The sequence below is a fragment of the Rhinolophus ferrumequinum genome, chromosome X (assembly GCF_004115265.2).
Source record: "Rhinolophus ferrumequinum isolate MPI-CBG mRhiFer1 chromosome X, mRhiFer1_v1.p, whole genome shotgun sequence".
In the NCBI taxonomy this organism is placed as follows: Eukaryota; Metazoa; Chordata; class Mammalia; order Chiroptera; family Rhinolophidae; genus Rhinolophus; species Rhinolophus ferrumequinum.
The window spans coordinates 2,385,378-2,409,354 of NC_046284.1; the positions used below are offsets into that span (position 1 = coordinate 2,385,378).

Sequence of the window (23,977 nt, forward strand, 5' to 3'; positions counted from 1 at the left end):
ATATATATATAGATGGATAGATAGATATAAATTATATATATTGCTAACACACTCTAGCCAAAGACCAGCAAAAACATATCTGTGGTAGAATAAATTGGGTTTATTACTCATTGCTGTGAGGGAGAACACATGTCATGGGGAACCATGGAGTGTTTCACTAAGAGGGTATTAGAGAGAAATTATTATAGGATTTGGGTTTTGGTGGGTGGTTTGGGGGAAGATCTAAGGAGCTGAGGGTTTGCTCTAGATTGGATACTATCAAAAAGTGTGTGTGGGGGAATTCTGTGATTTGGTATCCAAATAAATCTTATTTATAGGGAAGGGAGAGTAGAACGAGGATAAAGTTGTAATTGCGAAAGAAATAGCAGTCATTCATTTTATTTGTGAGAGGGGATGCTAGGTATTTTGTACGTGGCAAAGTAAACTAATTTTTCTGTTACTTAGACATTATGAAATGGACTTGTTTTGTTTCACTTTATCATGGTGTAAGAGAACCTAGTCTGAGGTCTGTTTTTTGTGAGATGGTTTATGTCCAACTTTTACTCTGTTTAATTTCAGTTTTTCTTTTACATAGTTTTATGTTATTTAGCTTATTTGACTTTCATTGAATAGCATACTTTTGACCCATATGCTCTGACATTATCTCTTTAGTGCCTTTCTTCTATGAAATCTCCTATGAAACCTCTTCTTTCCCTCCTGGAAATATATATTAGGTGGCTGTCACATGCCAGGCACTGCTTTAAACATTGAGAGTGTTGCGACAAGTAAGATATAGTTTTCATTCTCAAGACGTTCTCAGACTGGTAGGAAAGACTTGCCTAGAAGCAAGCTGAATGGGCTTTCCTATGTAGAGAGAACAGGTTTCAAAGGCAAAGAAATGTTAAAATGCTCAGAAAATAGTAGTCCGTGTATTACTTTAGACCATGGTAGGGAGTGATCAGAGATCAGTAGGGGCCAGAGTGTGAAGGGCCTTTGTTGGCCTCCATGATGGACCAATCAACTATTATCTGTATGGGGAACTTCCTGGCTGATAGCCTGGGTCCAAAAAACGACGACTAGGTACAGCTCTTCCCTCTGAGGGCAGCCTTTTGGATACCACTCAAGTACCCTGCTCACTTTCTGCCTCCATGATTACCTCAGACAGACCCCTGGCTGTTTGGTCCACTAGGGTCACCATCCTGGCTACTCTTTGGAATTGTTCCTTCCTGCCCTCACATTCCATGATTAAGTCCTACTGATGAGTTCCTTGTTGATCACCACATAAAGTCACTGTAACATCCAGAGTACGGAGCAAAACCTTGATATATTGGAATAGTAGACTTGGTGGTAAAATGTGAGGTTGGGAGGGGGAAGATTGTTCACCTGGTATGGGGTATGTTGAGGTTAAAGTGCTTGTTAGATATTGGTACTGCAAAATGTTTACCATAGTAAGGTTAGTTAACACTTCCATCACCTCACATGGTTTTAATTTTTTTGTGGTGAGAATATTTAAGATCTACTCTGTTAGCAATTTGCAAGTATATAATACAGTACTGTTAATTATAATCACCACGCTGTGCACTAGATCCTCAGAACTTATTCATCTTGTCACTGGAAGTTTGTACCCTTTGACCAACATCTCATTTCCCCCCACCCCCCAGACTCTGGCAACCACCATTCTATACTCTGTTTTTTGTGTGTGTGTGTTTTTTTTAACTTTTTAATTTATTTTAAGTGTGTTTTTCTGGGACCCATCAGCTCCAAGTCAAGTAGTTGTTTCAATCTAGTTGTGGAGGGTGCAGCTCACAGTGGCTTATGTGGGGATCGAACCAGCAACCTTGTTGTTAAGAGCTCATGCTCTAACCAACTGAGCTAACCGGCCGCCCCTTGATAGTTCTATTCTTTAAGGAACCTCCATACTACTTTCCATAGTGACTGCACCAATTTACATTCCCACCAACAGTGCACGAGGGTTCCCTTATCTCCACATCCTCGCCAACACTTGTTGTTTGTTGATTTATTGATGATAGACATTCTGACAGGTGTGAGGTGATATCTTATTGTGGTTTTTATTTACATTTCCCTGATAATTAGTGATGTTGAGCATCTTTTCATTTACCTGTTAGCCATTTGTATGTCTTCTTTGGAAATGTCCATTCAGATCCTCTGCCTCATTTTTAAATCAAACTATTATCATTATTTTTTTTGCTATTGAGTTATATGAGTTTCTAAATGGTCTTTTAACTTTTGGTTCTTTGCCGTGTTTTTAAGTGGGTCTTTTGTTGATTCCCTTTAAAAGAAGAGACATTTGTGTTTTTATTTACTCTTTTAAAATTCTCAGAATACAGCATTTAAGAAAAACTTTTAAATAAAACTTAGTAAGCATTTAAAATGCAGACGTTAAGTGGATTTCCCATAGTAGAGTCTCAGGAAGGTAGCAGATACCTTTGGATTATGGTGTTAGAGGACCATCAAGAGGAGTAAGTGATCTCTGCCAATTGAAAAGTAATCCTGAGTAAGATGCCCTTGATCGATGTGAAAAGAGTGCTTGTTAGCTTAATGGTGTGGACATAAGGTAAGCCTATGTATTTGAACGCAGATCACCACACAAAAAAATGTACAGGAATGTTTATAGCAGTATTATTTATAATAGCCAAAAGGTAGGAACAACGCAAAAGTCCATCAACTGGTGAATCGATAAAAAAATATGGTATATACGTACAATGAAACATTCAGCCATAAAAAGAAATAAAGCACTGATTCATGCTACAACATGGATGGATGGACCTGGAAAATGTTATTCTAAGAGCGAGAGGCCAGTCGTAAAAGACCACATAATCTACAATTCCATTTACATGTCCAGAATTGGCAATTCTGAAGAGACAGAAAGTGGATTAGTGGTTGCCAGGCTTGGGGGAGATGGAGAATAGGGAGTGACAGCTAATGTTAACTAGGTTTCTTTTTGGGGCGTCCTGAAAAATATTCTAAAATTAGATAATGGTAGTGGCTGCACAACTCTGTGAATATACTAAATACTACTGAATTTTACACTTTAAACGGGTTAAATCTATGGTATGCAAAATATGTCTCAGTTTCAAAAATGCATTAAGGCAACAATAAGAGCAAGAGTGGTGTCTACTCAGGCTGCTTAGCTATCCTTTAAGCCCTCCAGGACCCGGGGGCTTGGGCTCAGAGAGGACAGCCGGTCGGGAGCCAGGCAGGGCGTGTGCCTGTGTCTGGGCCTGGGGGGGGGGGGTCTCAGGACATCCCGTCTGGGGAATGAGTGAGAGAAGCTCTTCAGGACTACAACCATAAGGGCTCTGTGGCAAGTCAGGAATGCCGAACGCCCTCCCCCAGCACACATAGCCGTCCCCCCCATCTCCCTTTCCGCCTTTTGGTTAGCAGCAAATGATTCTCCTCTCTGAGGCACTCACTCTTGGGCATGCAGCCCATTCAGTCACAAGAAAAGCAGCTTTTGGGTCTCTGAGCAGCCATACTGGGTCTTGTGCTGGTCAAACAGTCTGCGCAGGGCATCCATGTAGAGTGTGTGGTATTTGTCCACCACCTCCTGGCTTGGTTTTTCAATTTGGGGCAGTGGCAGAGGCTCCCCGACTGCCAGGACAGACGGAAAAAGAGAAAGGGCAAGAGTTAGAATCCTTTCTTCCTTTAACCTCCTTCTCTTTCCTGGGCCTGATTGTCTCACATCCCGCATCAGCTCCCGGCTTCTTTGGCGGAGCATGGTAGGGAGGGTTGAGGTGGCCTTGGGGCTGACAGCGACACTCACCCACAGTGATGATAGGCACCGGGTATGGCAGGAGTCCAACAGAGCCTTGGCGGAAGCCTCGTCCATAGAAGACGCAGAAATAGAAACCAAGGAGGCGACGGAAGCAGCTCTGGAACTTGTGCATGTAGCTGTCCTTATGGAATAGCACCTGATCATATACCTCAGTTTCTCCAAAAGTGAAGGTAGGGACCAGATGAGCCCTGTAGGAAAACTCCGATTTAGTTCTCAAACACAGGTTATAGTGGGAACCACACAGGAAGACACTTTGCTCATGGCCAGGCTGCCATCTGTTATGGAATCCTTGTGGCATAAAGTATTCCTTCTTGCACTAAACGAGCCTCCTGTGTTTAGTGTCTCTTGTCCTGAAATGTTCAAGGCCAGTCGGAGTGCTAACTCTGGGCCAGGATCACAAGGGCAAGATATGGGGGTACAAGGGAAGGGAGAAGAGTTTGGGCAGAGATCCCCAGAGACCCATGTTGTGTAAAGGAAAGTTTCCAGGGGGTATCAGGGAGAGGAATAGCTGACTGTTTCTACTAGTAGGAAGCACAGAGATGATGGTCATTTTGCACAGATGCATCTATGATATGCCCGTCACCCACAGGGACTTTGCATAAGGTATTCTGTTCTAGGGTCTTGGAATTAGAGCAAAGTTGTTTCCCTCTCATGGGCCATGGCAATCCACCCTGACAGTGCCCTAGGTAGAGAATCAGGCTCCTTAAGTCTTCCTGGGAGAGAAGAGTAAAGACAACACAATCTCTCTTATGCAAATTTTTGTGAGTTACTAATAACAAGTTCTCAGCATTCTGACATATGTTACCTACATTTGCTCCAAGCTGATGAACAGGCCACTCAGGCAAGGTCCTCAGAAGAAATACTTCCCTCTTTTCTGAGTCTTCAATAAGACAGTTGTCCCTGTGTCCAGTGAGCCGACCTGTTCACCTAATGGGGCACCTCACAGCTCCAGCCTCAGGGTCCTGCTCTTTGCCTCCTTTCTGTATCCCTGAGTCAGAATGGCTAACATTCATCCATCGATTACTGTGTGCCAGGCACATGGTAGGTGTTTTATGTACATGAAATCATTTAAACCCTACAATAACCCTATGAAGTAGTTAGAATTATTAGTAGCCACATTATAAAGATGAAAACATGGCCATACCGTACTGCCTCTTGCACTTAGCATTAACAGGCTGATGGAGTCATGGATGTTGATAGAGATCATGTAGGAATCATCTCTATACTGGGGCATCTCTAGCCAATTCCCCTGAGAATGAATCTGGGTTTCTGGTATGGCTGGCTGGGAACTGGTCCAGCTAGCTCAGAAGGAACAGATGACCTAAACATTTTGGAAAGTCTATGGCCATCTCCCCTACTCAGTAGTAAGTTCCACGAGGGCAAGACTCATGTCTGGGTCATCTTCGCATCACCTAGCAGGTCATGCTGCTCAGAGAAGGGGACAAACACCTACCCGTGCTGGAGGGCTGTGCGCACAAAGCCCTTGCGTTTCTGGAGGATGAGGGTGGTGGTGTTGGGCACACTTTGCAGGGCCTCTCCCACGCCTCCCACTACAATGCCCACGAGGTTGCCAGTGCCGTGGCTCAGCAGGTAGTCGATGGCCGGCTGACTCACGGAGCACACACCTAAAGAGAATCAAGGGGCAGAGACAGGAACAAGTGACCAGGAGAGGAGAAAAGGCTGAGGCAACACCCTTCTCTGCTTGTTTGTGTGCCCTCTGTTCCCATGGATCCCAGGAGGAGAGTCAGTGAGATGGGACAGAGTGTGGAGAAGGGTAGGCTGCGGGCAAACACATTTCCCGTGGAAGCATATCTCCACTTTGTGGGAGGCACTGGGTCAAATCTACAGGAGGAAGGTTTTCAGTGCAGTAACCAGAAGGACTTTCTGAATTCCAGCTATAATTCTACCCTCTTCTTTTTCTTGATCGCCATTAATAGCAACAGGTATTATTTATTGAGCACATACTCTGTGGCAGGCACTGGAGTGAATACTTGACTTGTGTGATGTAGTCATTACGCCACACCTGAGGTGGAGCTATTACCAGCAGCCCCACTTTACAGATGAAGAAACTGAGACCAGTAGAGGTCCAGTAGTTTGTCCAAGACCACACAGTAAGTGACACAGCCAGGATTCAAATCCGGGCAATTTAGCCCAGAACATAGGTTTTTAACTACGACGCTATGATGACAGGGGAGGGGAGGTTGAAAGGGGGGCTGAGAGGTAGGGGATGGGGCATAAAAAGCTGCATCTCCAAGCAGAGAAATGGGCCAGAAGCTACAGTAAGTGTGGTTAGAAGCACCTTTGGCCATGAGGTAGTCCCTAATCAAGGGGATCTTAAAGAACCAGGACAGCGTGGCCAGGTGGGGAGTGATGCCCGGGAAGATCTTCGAGAAGCCTGTGGCCTCAGTGCAGAAGTTGCAGAAGGCACCAAAGGTCAAGAGGCCATGGGGGTGAACCCCCATGAGGTAGTTTTGCTCAGGTGACAGGTCCTTAGTCTTCACGATCTGCAACCATGGAGAGAAACAGCACAGGGGTGAAATAAGGTCACACGGGAAGCAAGGGGGAAGACCCTTCAGGGAGCAGGGCGCTCTCCAAAGCATGAGTGGGCTTCAGGGGACTGGGATACCAGTCTCCTTGGCCCCTGGGAAATCAGGTTGGACCTGAGGCAGTTGAATTGCTGGGTCTCTTGCCTGTGGCTGCAGGTAGTCTCGGCCATTTATGGCAGTACACCTTATGTGTGGTATCCTTTTCTGGGAGCGCCATTCTGTGAAAAAGATCAGCGACCTCTGCTCCAAAACTCGGGGCAGTTCTTGTTGTCTACTCTGAAGCGTGCTGAGAGGATCAGTGTAGCAGTCCCTTTCTAGAACCTCTTCCTGGTATTTCTCCCCCACCCCTTTCCAGTGCCCATCTAAGGAAATTTTATTGAACTTTGAAAGCCCTGCCTGGATATCACCATGTATATCTGTGAAGCCTTTCCTTACCCCTCATCTGAACTACTTGTATAACTTGTACCAAACCATAAATATGTACATTACATGTGAGCTCCTGGATAACAGAGGATGGTATCCTCCTCACTTCTCTGTACCCAAACTTGTGGCACAGAGTAGGCTTTCAATGTTTGTTAGAGCAACTGAACTGTATTTGCATTTCTGCCTATGTCATCCGGCAGGTCATGCCAAGGGCATCCAAAGGGTCCTAGCAGAGTAATGAGTGCCCAGTAGCAACGTTGGATCCTGAAGTATGTTTAGCCTGCACTGACACTCTCTGGGATGCTCATTTTCCTTACGGACAACTAGTCATTTGGCATAAATGCCTAGTATTGGGGGGACTGTGAGGGACGCTAAAGAAGAGACACTTACCGTGATGGGGAAATAGTCCCTAATGTAGGTCCAGACACTCCAGTTCCTTACCCAGCTGGAACGCCTGCCACCTGAGACAAAAATACCAGTAGGGGCTAGTGTCTGCGTGTGCCAGTCATACCCCTTCCTCTCACCCAGGGTTTCCCTAGCAGCATGGAGGGACCATGGCTCTGCTAGAGAGGGGGCAAAGGAAGGGACCCCAGAATGGCCCTGACTGGCCCAGTTCCTGTGGCTCTAAGAACTTGGATGAGAGGCCTGTGGCATGGTGGGTGGGAATTCCTAGTTACAGGGTAAGATGGAACATTCTTAGATCCTGTTCTTTCTAGGTCCGTGAGTCTTACCTTGTTCTGGGGTCTTCCAGTCCAGGAAAAACCAGGCAAAATAAAGTGCTGGTAGCGGCCACCAGGATGTAAACAGCAGGTAAATGAACAATGGCTGTATGATCCAAACTGATGAGGGAGCAGGTCAGACCAAATTTGTGCTGCCAGGAGAACTTGACCACGTCCAGCCCCATTAAGAGCCCTTTGAACTACCCAGGCCTCTGGTCCTGGCCTTCTGCGCATTTCAGCTCCTTCCCATCCACTATGCACGTCTACGCATCCTGCCGACATTTCCTCTATCATCTGCCACCACCAATCCTATTTCTCTGCTTACCTGTCGTCCCTGTCCACCTGTCTCCCTGCCCACCTACCATCCCTCTCCTCCTGTTCCCATTCTCCCATCAACTTCTCCTTCTTGTCTCCCTCCCCATCCTTGTTAAGCACTGGCCCACCCTCCCTTGCCTATCCATACTATCCCTATCTCCCCACACCCCACCCACACAGCATCTGCATCCCTCTACTACTTTCCATCCACCATTCTTGCCCTCTTGCCCTTTACCATTCCTTCCATCATCTCTGTCTCCCCTCATGCAACCAGCACCCCCCTCCCAGAAAGGAAAACTCTATGGTTCAAACACAGGCTATACTTCTCTAAGTCTCCAATGCTAATGCTCCCTCTGTCCCATTCCCCATGCTCCCTTAAGATCATGGATCTATCATGTTTGTTCTCTGGGCCTCATTTCCCCTCTCCAGACAGGGAGAATTAGGAAGTGGCTGAAATTAGCTAGATCGACTCATATCCATCATGACCCCGTTCTACCCTCTGCCTGTCCTCACTATTCCCTGGGACTCTATCTCTTCCTTCTCCAGGGCACACATGGAACTTGAGACTCCTTGGCTTTTCTCTGTAGTGCCATCTGAGATGATGAAAAGCCAGAGATGAAACTTTTCATGAGCTTAAAAATCACCCCAGATCTGGCCCTGGCCTCTGACTCTGGCTTCTTGCCATGCACTCTTAGATCAGTACTCACATATGGCAACGTAGCTCAAGGGCCAATGCAGAACTATCAGACCGTGGAGGTGCTTAGGCTGCTTCAAAAAACACATGATGTGCCGGAGCCTGAGAGAGCCAAAGATCTCAGAACAGTTTTCCAAGCAGAGATGCCAGCAGCGTCCTGAAGCTCACTCAATGGTGACTATGAGGCTTTTCAGCTGCTCTCTTTCCTCCTTGTCCTGCCTACCACCCACTGCAAGGGGGCAGGCTCTGGAGTACTAAGGACTGCCCCGTCAGGTCTGAGCCCTGGGCCTTTGTCCTCCCGCCCTTTGACTTTCTCTGCTGGGATGATTGGGACATCAGGATGGAGAAAGGTGAGGACTGCCATCTAGTTCCAGCAGCCCAGAGATCCGGAGAAGGGAAACATCCCTCACAGGCTACTCTGAGACTACAGGGAAACAGACGGCTGGGGGTGTGTGGCGTGGGAGCACTTGGGGTTGGGTCTCTGTTGAGACTGACTCTTGACCTGAGGCAGCCTGGCTTGGGGCTGTCCCCCTCTTTTAACTTCTATTATAAAAATTTCCAAACACACACAAAACTAGAGGATGCAAGAAATTTTTATCTTTGTGTTCAGTTTCAAACTATTAATATTTTGCCGGACTTGTTTCCTCTATCTCCCCACTCTGTTTTTCCTTGCAGTATTTTAAACCAATTTGAAGACACCACTTTATACCTGAACACTTCACTATGCATCTATACAAAAATATGGATTTTTCTTCCACAATAACAATATCACTATCACCCTGAACAAATTTAACAATTCTCTAATAATATCTAATATCCAGTCCATATTCAAATGTCCGTTTTATAGTTGGTTAATTTGAATGAGAATCCAAACAAGGTCCACTGATTGTATTTTGATGTTGTCTCTTAAACCTGTCTGTGTCTCTGTCTCTCTGTTTCTCTCTCTCTGTTTCTCACTCTCTCTTTCTTTCTTTAATTTTTTGATTTTAAAATGTATGGCTTAATGACTGATAAGACACATACCTTGCAGCCACCACTAGGTCAAGAAATAAAACTTTCTCACTCACCCCAGAAACCTCTCTATGTGCCCCATTTCAATCACAAGCTTCTTCCTCTTCCCAAAGTAACCATTATCCTGACATTTAGAGTAATTTTTTCCTTGCCTTTCTGTGGTTTTACTCCTCAAATGTACTTCCCTAATGACTGTGGTTTAGTCTTGCCCATTAAAAAAAATTGATGTTTCTTAACTTTTCTCCTTTTAAAACTTTTTACTTTGGAATAATTTTAGATTTATGGGAGAGTTGCAAAGATAATACGGAGAGTTCCCTATACCTTTCACCCAGCTTCCCCTTATGTTGACATCTTAAATAAACATGGCAGAGTTATCACAGCTAAGAAGCCAATCCTGGCACATTACTGTGAACTCCAGACTTTACTCCAATTGCACTACATTTTTCTACTAATGTCCATTACGTGCTCCAGGATTCCATCAGGTCTCACATTGGATTTAGTTCTCATGTCTCCTTAGTCTCCTCTGATCTCTGACAGTTTCTTGGTCTTCCCTTGTCTTTCATGACCTTTCGAAGAGTTTAAGTCTGTTTTAATGTACAGGTTCTCTTCCATCCCTTTCCTTTCCTGACGATTTATCTGATGAAGACCCCATGACATCTGACTTGGACTTCTCTTACTCTATCTTCTTTGTGCACTTTAGCAGGTTCCTCTCTATTTCCCGTAGATTGGCAGCTGGATACATAGACTGGATTGGACTCCGGTTTCAGCTCTTTGGTAAGCTCTTGATTTGCTTTTAATACAGAACAATCCCCCTTCCTACTTTTCTTTTTTCCCTATACCATTGACCTATTGAAGAATGTTCTCACTTGGAGTAAGCCAGTCTTCCAGCTCCCATGGGCAGGGTTGGGTGTGTGGAGCGTGGCTCCTAAGTGAGTCCCAAACACAGGCCAAGGTGGAAAGGGGGAAGCAAAGACTCCATTCCTCTCTCTGACTCCTGTCTCTTACCTTGTTGAAACTCGATGCCCATTGAAGCAAATTAAGTTGTGGGGTTGTTTTGTTTTGTGTGTGGTTTTGTTGGTTTGTTGTTTTGCTTTTCACACCTGAAGACTGTATGCTTCTAAAGGGGTGAGGACCACATCTTATTGTCAGTGCATATACCACGAATGCCTGGAAAGTCCTAGGCCCTCAGTAAGTGAGTATCTTAGTTTGAGGTCAGTGATCAGGATGGTGTCATATGGGTAATGAGATCACAGGAGTCCTACGGAGTAGGGTGTCCTGGGGACATGAGTGATGGATAATAGGCTACACAGAAATAGAGGGCAAGGGACATGTTACAAAAGAGAAGAAGAATAAGGGAAAAGAAGGCAGGTGCTGACCTTTGAGTCAGTTTGGCAAAAGACAAAATTCTGCATTCTTTGCCTCCTCTACACCTGGGGGCCCTCCGCACTCCAGATGTTTCTGCTGATTGGCCCTCCAGCAAATATTAGCACTCAAGTATTGCAGCATCTCCACCCCGCTCGGGTGTTGACATCCCCATGGCTGAGGCTGGAGACCAGCCCCCGGCACTACACGGGAGATTGGCATTCTGTCTTCCCATGATAGAATTTTCTGGGCCTACATCAACTCCCTCTCCATTCTCTCTCATTCTTGTAAATTGCCTTCTCCGGGATTTCGCCTGGGGGAACTTTCAATAATGTGTACTTTTACCATTTTTTCCCCTCTCTTTCCTCCTGCCCTCCCGAAAAAAGCAGATAAGTTGTTGAGAAGACACTCAACTACAGAGACGTGATCTGTGCATATATTTTTCCTTTTAGCAGCAGATCCCATCCCTTGTATTTGTTTTTTAATGCTTAAAGTGCCATGGACTTCCGCTTGATAGTAGTTGCATTTTTCCTATCCACTGATTGATAAATATATGATAAAGTAAAGGACTATGGGTACACATCATGGCAGTATACATCATGACATTAAAAAAAATGTACAAGCACATTACTTATTCACTGTAGACATGCTTAGGCCATGTAGGAATTTTCAGAACCCTTGTAATAAAATGACTGCCCCCACTCTCCAGCAGTTTGCTGCCTACAGATTTGGAACAATGGCTTGTTTGCTTTTTTCAAAATGGAAATTGATTTATTGTTTTTCCTGATTATAAAAACAATCCATATAAATCCTAAAAATATCAGACTACTGAGGAAAGAATAAAAAGAACAAAAGTCACTCATAATCTCACCACCCAGAAATTACCACTGTTAACTGTCAATATCCTAGTATCTCATTCTTGACTTTTTTCTGCACAAATATAGTCATAGACATAGTGTCACTGTGAAGAGTTTGGGGTCTTGAGTTTAACATATATAGGTCTGTATCTCAGCTCAGCCACTTAAGTGAACTACGGCAAAATTACTTAACCTCTTAATACCTCCGTTTCCTCATCTATAAAAGGATGAGTATAATATCTGCCTACATCACAGGGTTGTCATAAGGATAAAGTAATGTAAAGCACTTTACTTAGTGCCTTGCTCATATACATAGTCATATTTGAAGCTCAATAAATGTTAGTTATTATGTATAATTTATTAACCAAGATGGAATCGCATTCTTTATACTGCCTTATGACCTGCTTTTTCACCTAATGGTACATCATGGACATTTTTCATGTTAATTCTCTTTTATAACATTATACACAACATTTCATTGTATGGATGTGCCATAATTCATTTAACCAATCTCCTGTTACAGAGGAAGCACTAATTTTCAGACATGCCTCTTCCACTAGCTGGGCAGATTTCTAGGTCTTTTAATGGCAGGCGAAAGGTCACTGATCAGAAATCCTCACTTACCCGCAGCCCTTTCAACAGCACTGCTCGGTTCCTCTCTCCCAGCAGTTTTTAGGATTTACTGGTGCAGAAGGTCGGGCATTTCCTCAAGCCTCCATTAGCTTGGGTAGAGTCCAGGGACCAGGTAGCCCAGTCAGCAGAATTGGCCTCTCTCTCTAAGCAGATAACTTGGTCTGAAGAGAGGGCTTGACCCTCTTATCCAAACAGGTCTGGAAACAGGTTTCATGAAGGCTTCCCAAATTCTACTACACCTGTCAGGGCTGCTGCATAGATTCACCTGAGCTCAACCTCAGAGAATGTTTAAATGAAAGCCACTTCCAGGACTGAGCTGCAGCACGGGGAAAGGGGACTTGTTAGCTGTGGACCATTGAGATCAGCCTGTACCCAGGAAAAACTGAGGTAAGAAATCTGTTTTATCACCATGTTGTTTTCTCATTTTTTTTAAAAATTATTTTTTTAAATTTTTAAATTTTTTAATTTTTTTTTAATTTTTTTTTTTTGAAAAAAGAATTAATCAGTTCTCGCCTGAACTAAAGGTGAAAGTGATTGTGATTTCCTAGACCTGGAACTTTCTTGGTATGTGGTGGTCCTGGCCACCCTGAATTATATCAAATAAAATGGAGTGAGGACCAAAAGAAATGAGGAAGCCTGGAATGTGAGAACTTGTTAGGAAGTACTAATCACGATCCTTGGTTGATGATACACTCTCATCATTGTTTTATGGACATCCTTTTGCCCTTATCTATCTTTATTGATCCACATTTCCAGTAGGGATTTTCCTCTTTAGCACTATACATGAGAAGAACTGTCCTTGTCCCTAGGTCATAATTTAGCAGCTAATTGTCTGGTCTGGCCTTCATTTCCTTCTTTAGAGGCCCACCTCAGCTTATCCCCCTCTGGCTATCTGGCTATCTGCCTGTTCCTTCTAAGCCTGTTTTGCTTGCTAAGCAATTGGGTGAATTCATGCTGTATGGTGTGTACAAGAATAGCCAAGCTGGGGGCGGCCGGGATCAAGGATTTGTTTAGTGTGAGAGCTGTGGGAGTGAAAACCAGGGTTTGCAAAGAAAGCACCTGTCATGTCACTGAATATGGCTAAGCAAATGCTAACAGGAAGCAGCTTCAGTCTCCCCAGTGTCCTTGGACTCTGAGGCGCTAAGAATCGATCAGTCTGAAGAGGAACAGTTTATTGGCTGCAAACTCTCTGGTGCCTATGCGCCCTCACTGGGTTCTTTTTCACTGCCAAGTGCAGGCGCAGGTAACAGCCAGTTATCTCATACATTATGTCTCTGATATAGGAGTTTACTCCACTGGCCCCTTGATGTTCCTGGAAGATCTTACTTTCACCTTGGTGCCAGAGAGACTACAAGAGTCATAAAGAATCATAAAATTCTTCATCTTATCTTTTGGGATAAGTGTCCCACCTTTGTATTGGAAGGTACAGTACACTTGCCAAAGTTACTGTAGCTGCTGGCAGGTGGGTAAAGAGGGCTTCCCTGTCCACTGCAGGGTTCTGGGGAATTACATCAGCGTGTATTGTCCTTAGCCTGTTCTAAAGAATGAAACTCTGTGTATGGATATTTGGTCTATGGGAATGAGAGAAACACCTGTCACGCCCCTACACCAGGATCTGTTTACCTGCAGGAGACAGGGAGGTCTAGGAGGGGCTCGGGTCTACAAGCAGGGCCACAGGTTGCAAACGCAAATGTGTCTAGGAACCAGAGGTATTAGACACGAGGCAGCAAGGCTGAGAGCTATTAATAGGGGATCGTGGGGGTGGTGAACTCGAGAGGGCATGCTCCTCCAGGCTTCAAAGTTCATTTTGTCAACGTTTTTGTGTAAAAAAACTGAAACATAGAAGAAAGTTGAAAGAACAGTATAATATACACTTGTATGTCATCTACCTCTTCAATTAAACAATTGTGAATATTTTGCATATTTATTTTATGAATGTATGTATGTGTGTGTATATATATATATATATGTATATATAAATGTGTTTTCTTTTCCTGAACCATTTCAAATTTTAAAAACAATAGCTGCACTGTCTAAACAAAATGCAACCACAAATAGATTTGGCCCAAGGGCTGCTAATTTGTCACCACAGGAGAGGGACTGGGTATGAAAGTCACAGACCAAGTGTGGCGTACCAGGAGGAAGTCCCAGAGGTCCAGTCAACATCGAGAGATCTGATATGGGACAAAGGGTGGACTAGCAGAAATAGTAGCAGAAATAGGCATGGCCTTGTAGCACCTCCCCAGTCTTCTTGTTTCAGAAAAGAGTATATAATCCTTGTCAGATAGGCTCATGTTTTTCTTTTCTTTGTGTTGTTGTGAAATATATCATACATATAAAAGAGTTGAAAGAATAATGAGGAGAACATATATATTTACAACCCAGCTAAAGAAATAGTATACTGATGCTTCTCAGACATAATCATGCTTCCAGGACATTCTTATAAATGTCTATCTTCCCCTTGCTTTTATTTGTTGTTTCATCACATATGCATGTATGTCTCCCTAAACAATAAAACATTGTTCAGTTGGCCTATTTTGTATACACACACACACACACACACACACACACACATTATGGTATTTCTCTGCAACTTGACTGTTTTCACTCAACACTAAGATTTTGAGGTTCATCATTGTTGACACGTGAACCTCTGCTTTTTGTATTCCGTTGTATGAATGTACCATGACTTATTCATCCATGATCTTATTGATGGACTTTTGGGTTGTTTCCAGCTTGTTTTTGCTATTACGAACCATGTTTCTAGGACATTCTTATACGTGTCCTCTGGTGCTCATGTGTAAATGTTTCTCTAGGATATATGCCTAGGAGTAGAACTGCTAGGTCATAGGTCCTGTGCAAATTCAGTTTTACTAGGACATGCTAGATTGTTTTCCAAAGTGATTGTATCGTATGCTTTCACCACGCATGAGTTCACATTGCTCCATATCCTAACACTTGGCTTTAGCTGACTTTTTAATGTCTGCCAATCAGTTTAGTGTTGAATTTTATCTTATTGTGGTTTTAATTTGTATTTCCTTAGTTATGAAAGAGGTTGAGCTTTGGTTCACATATTTATGGGCCATATTTTTTCTGGAAAATACCTGCTTATTATGTCTTTTACTCACTTTTCTATTGTTTTTCTCTTACTGATTTATAGGACCTCTTGATATAGTCCATATACGAATCCATTGTGAGTTAGGTGCTATGAATGTCAATATACCAATTTGCAGTAAGGTATAGAGGACGTGGCCTCTAGGGCCAGGCTACCTGGGTTCAAATCCCAGCTCCACCCTTTACTACCTATGTAATGTCAGGCAATTAACCTCTCTGTGTCTTAGTTTCCTTAACCTCTTTGAGCTTCATTTTTCTCATCTGTAGAACAGCTCACTCATAGAGTTATTGTGCCAATTAAATAATTTAATGTATGTAGAGTACTTAGAATGGTACCTGGCCCAATGGTCATCAACCTACACATTTTCAATAGGATGCTCCTGAATGGCGGGGATTTTGTTTTGCTTTGTTCACTGGTTTATTCTAAGAACCATTAACAATGCCTGGCACATAGTGGGTGCTTAATAACACTTGTTCAGTGAATGATCCTTCTGCTTGCTTGTGGATTTTCTTTTCACTTTCTTAAAAGATTTTTTAAAGTTCTTAATTTTAATGTGGTTGAATTTATCAATCATTCCCTTTAAACTTTGTAATTTTTGTGTTGTTTAATAAATTCTTCTCCACTCTGAGGTTATGAAGATTTTTTTTCTGTATTTTCTTCCAAAAGTTTAAAAGTTTGTTGTTCTTAAACGTTTTTCATAACTTTGGGGAAAACACAAGGATGCAAAAATAGCAGGTTTAGTTAGGTACAGAAAACTTAAAACTCTGCACAAAAGTTGACCTCGTGCTTTACAGTTTGCAAAGGGGGCTGGGCTAAGCCTCTTAGCTCCTCTTCAACCAGCTTCCCTCTGTTTTTAGTCTCGGGGCTGAGTCTTCCATTCTGGCCCTCTGCTCATCTCTGTTGCCTCACATTTTCTTTAGCTAAGACTCCTTGAAGGGAAGTACTAGTAGAGGGATTTAAGTGAAATCTATTTTATATCTTGTTCATTCATTAAACAAATATTTCTTGTGCGCCAGCTATATCTTATGCAGCATTCTAAGTGTTGGGTTACAGCAGTGAACTAGACAAAGTCTGTCCTCATGTTACTTATATTCTAGGGAGGGAATACAACAAAAAAACAAATAATATATAATATATCATGCCAAGTGGTGATACATTCTGTTAAGTAAAATAAATCAGAGTAAGGGGGATGGGAAGTGGGCTGCCGTTTTAGGTAGGTTGGTCAGGGAAGGCATGTGGCTATTTGGGGGGAGAACCATTCCAGACAGAGGGAACAGCAAGTATAATGTCCTGAAGCAGGAGCATACTCGTTCAAGTAATATATTCAAGGAACAGCAAGCAGGGCAGTGTGGCTGGAGTGGAGTTAGCAGCAAGTAGAGAATATAGTCAGAGAGGTGGTGGTGGTAAGGTTAGCCCTGGTAAGTCATTGAGGAAATAAATTTTCTTGGGTCACCAATGACTGCCTGTTGGGTAGAAGTAAGGCCTAAGGCTGGGTCCCTATTCTGGTCTCCTAGTCTCTGGCTTCTCTTCCCTTCTGTACTACTACCCACTTAATCTTTTGAAAATCCCTATTGTCACTTTCAGGGGCTCTCTATTGCTTATGAGATACAGACCAAATTACACAGCCTCTGAAACCTCATCCATGCTATTCCTTCTTCCTGGAACACACTCTCACCTCTTCTGTGCTCAAGGTCACGTGACCAGTACAGTCAAGACTTTCAGAAGCCTGTTGTCTTGACTCCCAGTCATAATAATCAGAGCATGTCAGAACTGGAATGACTTGCATTAGTTAGGATATAGGTTCAGAACATGTGACAGAGATCTAAAATAAAATGTATCTTAAATAAGATAAAGACCTATTTCTCTCTCTTTCAGACACTGCAAGGTGTCTGAGCTGTTGTGCAGGTTTACTCAGTGAAGTTGTTAGGGGCCCAGGCCCCTTCATCCTTAGAGTGTTGGGGTGGTTTACATGACCCAAGATGGCTCATCACCATGTCTCCCTAGATAATTGTAGCAGCCTCTTAATGATCTCCCTGCTTTGATATTCGCCCTTTTCAAATCTAATTTTTTTTTAAAAGATTTTATTGGGGAAGGGGAACCGGCCTTTATTATTGGGGAACAGTGTGTACTTCCAGGACTTTTTTCCAAGTCAAGTTGTTGTCCTTTCAATCTTAGTTGTGGAGGGCACAGCTCAACTCCAGGTCCAGTTGCCTTTGCTAGTTGCAGTAGCGGGGGCGGGGACGCAGCCCACCATCCCTTGCAGGAATCGTACCGGCAACCTTGTGGTTGAGAGGATGCTCTCCAACCAACTGAGCCATCTGGGAGCTCAGCAGCAGCTCAGCTCAATGTGCCATGTTCAATTTTAGTTGCAGGGGGCGCTGCCCACCATCCCTTGAGGGAGTCGAGGAATTGAACTGGCAAACCTTGTGGTTGAGAGCCCACTGGCCCATGTGGGAATCGAACCGGCAGCCTTTGGAGTTAGGAGCATGGAGCTCTAACCGCCTGAGCCACCAGGCTGGTCCTCAAATCTATTTTTTTTAATTTATTTTTAATTTATTGGGGTGACAATTGTTAGTATAATTACATAGATTTCAGGTGTGCAATTCTGTATCACATCATCCATAAGTCACACTGTGTGTTCACCACCCAGAGTCAGCTCCCCTTCCATCACCATACATTTGATCCCCCTCACCCTCATCCCCCCCCAACCCCCTTACGCTCTGGTAACCACCAAATTACGTTCCCCAGATTAATTTTCAAACCCCGTATTTTTTACAAGACCACTACAGGAAGGCTTCTAAACTATAAGTCAGATTTTGCCATTCTCCTGATCAAAACCAATGATGAGGAGAATCTTCCTCCAATGATGAAGAAGATTTGAAGATACAGATATGGACTGATTTCCAGGATATGTTTAAGTAAAAACAGGAAGATACAGAATAGGATATACGGTAATGCAACTTTTCATCAAGTACACAGATATAATGTGTACATACGAATGCCACTCATTGCAAAAAGAACTCTAGAAGGGAAAAAACCCAAATTAACAAAAATGCTTATCTGTAGGGAGAAGGAATAAACTAGAAAGGGTACGGTTGGAATGAGACTTATCAGTATACTGCATTATGTGAACTAATAAGTGTGTCAGAATTATAGAAATAGAAAAACATTGTACGACCTGTGATGAAATAATTGAGTCATGCAATGCTCATCATCGACTGCTAAAATCATGATAAAATCATGAGGTGAAAGGTCAGTGCGGAATGTTACAAAGAAAAAATCAGGCTATCACCACCCACACTTTGGATCAATCTTAGAAATACTAAAATGATTGTAGCCCCAATGTTAAGTACCTACCAGTACCTATAAAGCATTCTTACCTCCAAAGTTGAATTTGGGTATAAACAAGCCTCTGGCTAACTTCCAGTTTATAGGAAATAGGAGGAATAAAGGAACAAGTTAAAAGACAGCATAAGGAGGCTAACAGACAAATCCAGAACATGGGGCTTTTTACAGGATAATGCTCTAGTTTCTTTAAGAAATCAATGGTATGAAAAAATGGGGGATGGGAGAGGGAGGACTTCTCTAGATTAAATAATTTATGGGATGCCATAAACCAACTGTAAAGAAAAACGATGAAGGAAATTTCACTATGGACTGAGTATTAGATGATGCTAAGGAATTATAGCCATTTTTTTAGGTTTGACAATTGCCTTGTGGTTATGTAAGACAATGGTCATAATTTTTATACATGGGATTCATAAGGGTGAAATTTGTTTAAAAAAAATTCAGCTACAAAAGGAAAAGTTGGAATAGATGAAGCAAGTGGCAGTATCTTGATAATTGTTGAACCTAATTGTTTATAGACAACATTCATTATACTATTCTCTCTAGTTTTGTGCTATAAACCTTCCACCAAGTTCTCATCTCACTTGGCAGAAAATCCAAAGCCATCACATTGGCTCATAACGTTGTACTTGATCTAGCTCTTGTCTCCCTCTCTTACCTCATCTCCGATGCTCTCCCTGTTCATTCTGTTCCAACCAGTTACCAGGCAATCTTGCTGTCCCCTGAACCAAAATAGATTCCCTCAGGCTTTTTGTACTTGCTGGTCCCTCTACTAGGACTGATCTACCCCCAGTGTTAACATGACTGCTGTCTCACTTCATTGAGATCTCTGTTCAAATAATCCCTTTCCTGGGAAGATCTCCCTCACCACCCTAGCTGAAATTGGACTCCCCATCACACACAGATCCTTCATTGGCTTTATTTTTCTTCATGGCACCTATCACTATCTGGTGGTATGCTTACTGGCTTGATTATCTGCCTCCTCCAACTAGAATGGAGTACCTTCTGTGAGGGCAGGGTCTTTGTTTTATGCAATGCTATAATCCCAGTGTCTAGAACAGTGCCTGAAGCATAGTAAGAGAATTTGTCAAAATAGCGAAAGGATAGTGTCCTGATAACTTGAAAGCACCGAGTGATGTGGGACAATTCAGCCTGACACATTTGCTGAACTGCTAATTCTCTACAAACAGCATGTGCTGTAATGATCTGTATCTGTCATATGATGTGAGAAATCTTGGAGATAAAGAATAAGGCATCTCCCAGACTCTGCTTGTCTTCGGGGAGAACTTGTTTGCACAGATGCTTTTGGGCTGTGTCCCCTGGCTTATCTCCAGGCAGTTGGCTTTGTCAAGAGGGTGCAATGCCCCTCCAGCTATCATCTTGACTGCCGTTTTCTGATTCACCAGTTCCCTGCCCTACATCCTTACATTAGTTTTCTTCCAGTTACTGGGGAAAAGAGGAAAACTGGTTATTGAGAAAAAGCTCCACCAGGTCCTGAAATGTGGAGATCAGGCTCTAAAAAGGTCTTAGTTTTTCTGCAGACATTATGCCTTGAGACTGTGGTGGTTTCTGTTGGGGAGGCCCCCAAAATGATGGGTTCCCTATGATAGTCTTGGACCTGGGGGCTCTTCCTTCACTGCCCAACAACTTTTCTCCATTGTACCTCTTGATACTCTTTTGTTACGTTATGCAGCCATAGGATAGAAATGAGCTTGGGCCTGCATTACTTGAGGAAAGCCTGTCCGGGGATGCCTGTGCAGAGACCCCATTTCATTCTTCAGCTCAACAAATTCTGAGCGAGCTTGGCCACTGATTTTGCTGTACACTCAGACAACAGTGTTGTGCCATTGGGTTGGGGTCTTGCTTTGCCCTAGAAAGCACCAGGGCCAAGGAAAAATCTCCATGAGGGAAGAGACCATGAGGGAACTATACGCAGGCAGGCTCCAAATCCTGAGCCCATGTTCTGAGGTCCCCTGCATTTTCTTCTGCTGTTTTTTTTTTTTTAAGGTTTGAGGCTTTAAAGGAAAGCATTGAATCTTCTTAGAATATATCTAGACATATAGTATGAAGTGATGTTATAGCTCTCCCCCTCAGGTGCATATTTCTGCTACGATACCATTTACTGAAGAGTCTACCGCTTTCCATTTATTTGTGAGGCTTCCTTTCTCCTGTGTTCAGTAAGGCACATCTCGTTTTAGTGCGCTTAGCTTTATTGTGCTTCGCAGATACTGCATTTTCATCAACACGGAGGCAGACCCTCCTCCAGCAAAAAGATTAGACTTGCTGAAGGCTCAGATGATGCTTTTAGCAACAAAGGATTTTTAATTAAGGTATGTACCTTGTTTTTTACACATAATACACACACTTTACAGACTATAGTATAGTATAAACATAACTTTTATAAGCATTAGGAAATCAAAAAAACCTTGTGTGACTTACTTGATTGTGGTAGTTTGGAACCAAACCTACAATATCTCCAAGGTAGGCCTGTGTCTATCTTTCTATATTTATCTGTCTAGATATCTATCTTTCTATCATCTTCTCTCTCTCTCTCTCTCTCTCTCTCTCTCTCTCTCTCTCTCTCTCTCTCTCTCTCTCTCTCGGTTTTATGATCTGTTCCATTGACCTATATATCTATTTTTGTACCAGTATTATTCTATTTTAATGTGTGAATATTTATAATTTTTTGGGGGGGGCGATATTTGGGAGCAGTGGTTTTTTCCAGGACTTGAAAACAAGTCAAGTCGTTGTTTTCAATCTAGTTGTGGAGCTCGCAGCTCACTGGCTCATGTGGGAATCGAACCGGCAACCCTGTTGTTAAGGGCTCACGCTCTAACCAACTGAGCCATCTGGCATCCCCTATAATGGGTTTTAACATCTAGTTGTGCTAGTTCCTCCTCATAACTCTTAATTTTCAAAAATTGCCTGGTTATTTTTGACTGTTGATTCTTTTGGATGAATTTTAGAATAACTCTCAAATGTCAAAATCCTATTACAAGTTCAACTGAAAGTGCATTAAACATTCAATTTAATTTGGAAATAATGTCTTAATGATATTGGGTTTTCTTATCCAGGAACATGGTATATCTCTCCATTTATTTACCCATTCCTTTATATATCTCAATAAATTTTGTAGATCTTTTTCCTATTATGTTTTAATTGGTTATTATCAGTATACAGAAAAAATGATTTTGCATATGTTATCTTGTATTTAGCCACTTCACTGAACTCTTATGAATTCTAACTATTTCTCAGTTTAGTCTCTTGAGTTTTTAAAGGAAACAATCATTGTGTGCAAGTAACTTGTACTCTATTGATTACTGGACCAAGTTCAGGCATTAATCTCTCCTAAGGTAAACTCATATTCTGTTATTGCAATATAATACAGGCATACTTTGGAGATATCCCAGGTTCAGTTACAGATGACTGTAATAAAGTGAATATTGCAATAAAGTGAATATCTCAATAAAGTGAGTTGTAATCTTTTTGCTGATGGAGGGTCTTGCCTTCAATTTAAAATAATGCAACATTGTTACCAAACCAAAGTCCTTGTGCCCGATGCTTTGAAAGACCAAAACTCAAAATGTCAGCTTGGAATAAGGAAAGCTTTACTGATCGAGAAGTCACCAACCAAGAAGATGGAAGATTTAATGGTGCCTCGAATCCCTCTTTCTCACTGGACCAGGCCAAGGGTTTTTAAGGGGCTAGAGGGAACAAGTGTGCAGAAGTGCTGGCAGGGCAAGTTTTAATTGGAGGACCTCGGAATTTGGCCATTTATGATAAAGGGGCATCAATATCAGATCTTCCCATCAATGGATCTTTGGCTTCTGAAAGCGTTCAGTGTTCAAGTTCTGGTCATGTCCTGGTCCTTTGGTTCCGTGTGTGTGGAGGGGTAGGGGTGGGGCATAGGGGGGATCGAGACTTTGGTTTTGGGTGCAGCTGCAGGTCGAAGTTCTGTCCTCTGCACGTGCTTCTGCTGCGTGACTTGTGGTTTTGGTCTGTTGTCTCTGAAAAGCAACTCAGCACCTCGTCAACACAGGATAGGACCATTTTGAACTGGTTCTGCAGTTACAACATCTGTGAAGCCCAATAAAGCAAAACAAAATAAAACGAGGTATGCCTGTACATTGGAATTTGTTCCTGAAAACTCATCTCACAGTGTAAAAATACCAAAATTGATAATGAAAAGAAAATCCAAATATATGTTTTTTTAAAAAAAACCCTTTATTAGCTATGTGAAACAAAACACTAAATAGAAATGCTGCATCATAAATACTTATTTTGGGGGGTTACTTTCCCTCATGGGCTGGCCTAAGATGTCCATTGTGAATATATGAAAAAACATTGAATTTTACACTTTGAAAGGGTGCATTATGTGGTCTGTGAATTATATTTCAATTTAAAATATAAAAGAAAACATAAATTCTTGATGTTTTGAATTAAGATGTCATATTTTTCTGCTAAATATTCATGGAGTAAGCATAGGTATTCTTTATTACTCTCAAGACTTTCCAAGTACATTTTAAAGTAGGGTCATCTTTCTGAAAAATTTTTGTTGTTGATGAGATATGTATTGACACATTGCAAATATTTAAAGCAGGATAATTTCTATGGCAACTCTAACAAAGACCCCTTGCTCTTGTATTTCAATAAAATCTTTATGGCTGAGTTCCTTTGAGAATCTAACAATTCAACCACCTCTGCTTCATACCCAGGCCTTGATTTGTATTTCTTGGCATTGTAGATTTGTAACAGCATTAGATTACAAAAAGTCCTGTTTCATTGGTATTAGACACCTGTTTGGAAATGGTAGCCTTCCTCTTCAGTGATTTCAGTTAAGTTTTCCAGGAACTTCTTCCATGCTTCTGTGCCTGGCCCTGCAGATACCCACTCTCCTAATTCTGATGTTACAACAAACAGCTCTCTTTCTGTAGCTGTTAAACCAGAAGTATACTTTGTTCAGGGTGAAATATTTTCCTTTGGTACCTCATTGCCTATTTTTTTGTATTCTTAAAGTGAGACAATGTTTTTGTCCAAATTGTTTCTTGGCTCATTATGCATTAATGGAATCAAAAGTCAAAATATCACACTTCGATTTTAAGTTATAGCTTTTCTTCAATTTTAAATTACAGCTTTTCTTTAAACAATGATTTGGCATTTCTTTTCACATATATTGCGG

At 42.3% G+C, this 23,977-nt stretch overlaps 1 protein-coding gene across 1 annotated transcript; it reads right to left on the reverse strand.

Moving 5' to 3' along the window:
• Positions 1–2,412: 2,412 nt before the first annotated feature.
• Positions 2,413–8,656, reverse strand: AWAT1 (acyl-CoA wax alcohol acyltransferase 1). Its single transcript, XM_033105241.1, has 7 exons — positions 8,486–8,656; positions 7,476–7,583; positions 7,135–7,205; positions 6,075–6,279; positions 5,229–5,400; positions 3,764–3,963; positions 2,413–3,591 (listed from the first exon to the last, which is right to left on the reverse strand). The coding sequence occupies exons 1-7, from the start codon at positions 8,559–8,561 to the stop codon at positions 3,437–3,439; spliced, it is 987 nt and encodes a 328-aa protein (XP_032961132.1). The 5' UTR covers positions 8,562–8,656; the 3' UTR covers positions 2,413–3,436.
• Between the last annotated feature and the right edge of the window lie 15,321 nt (positions 8,657–23,977).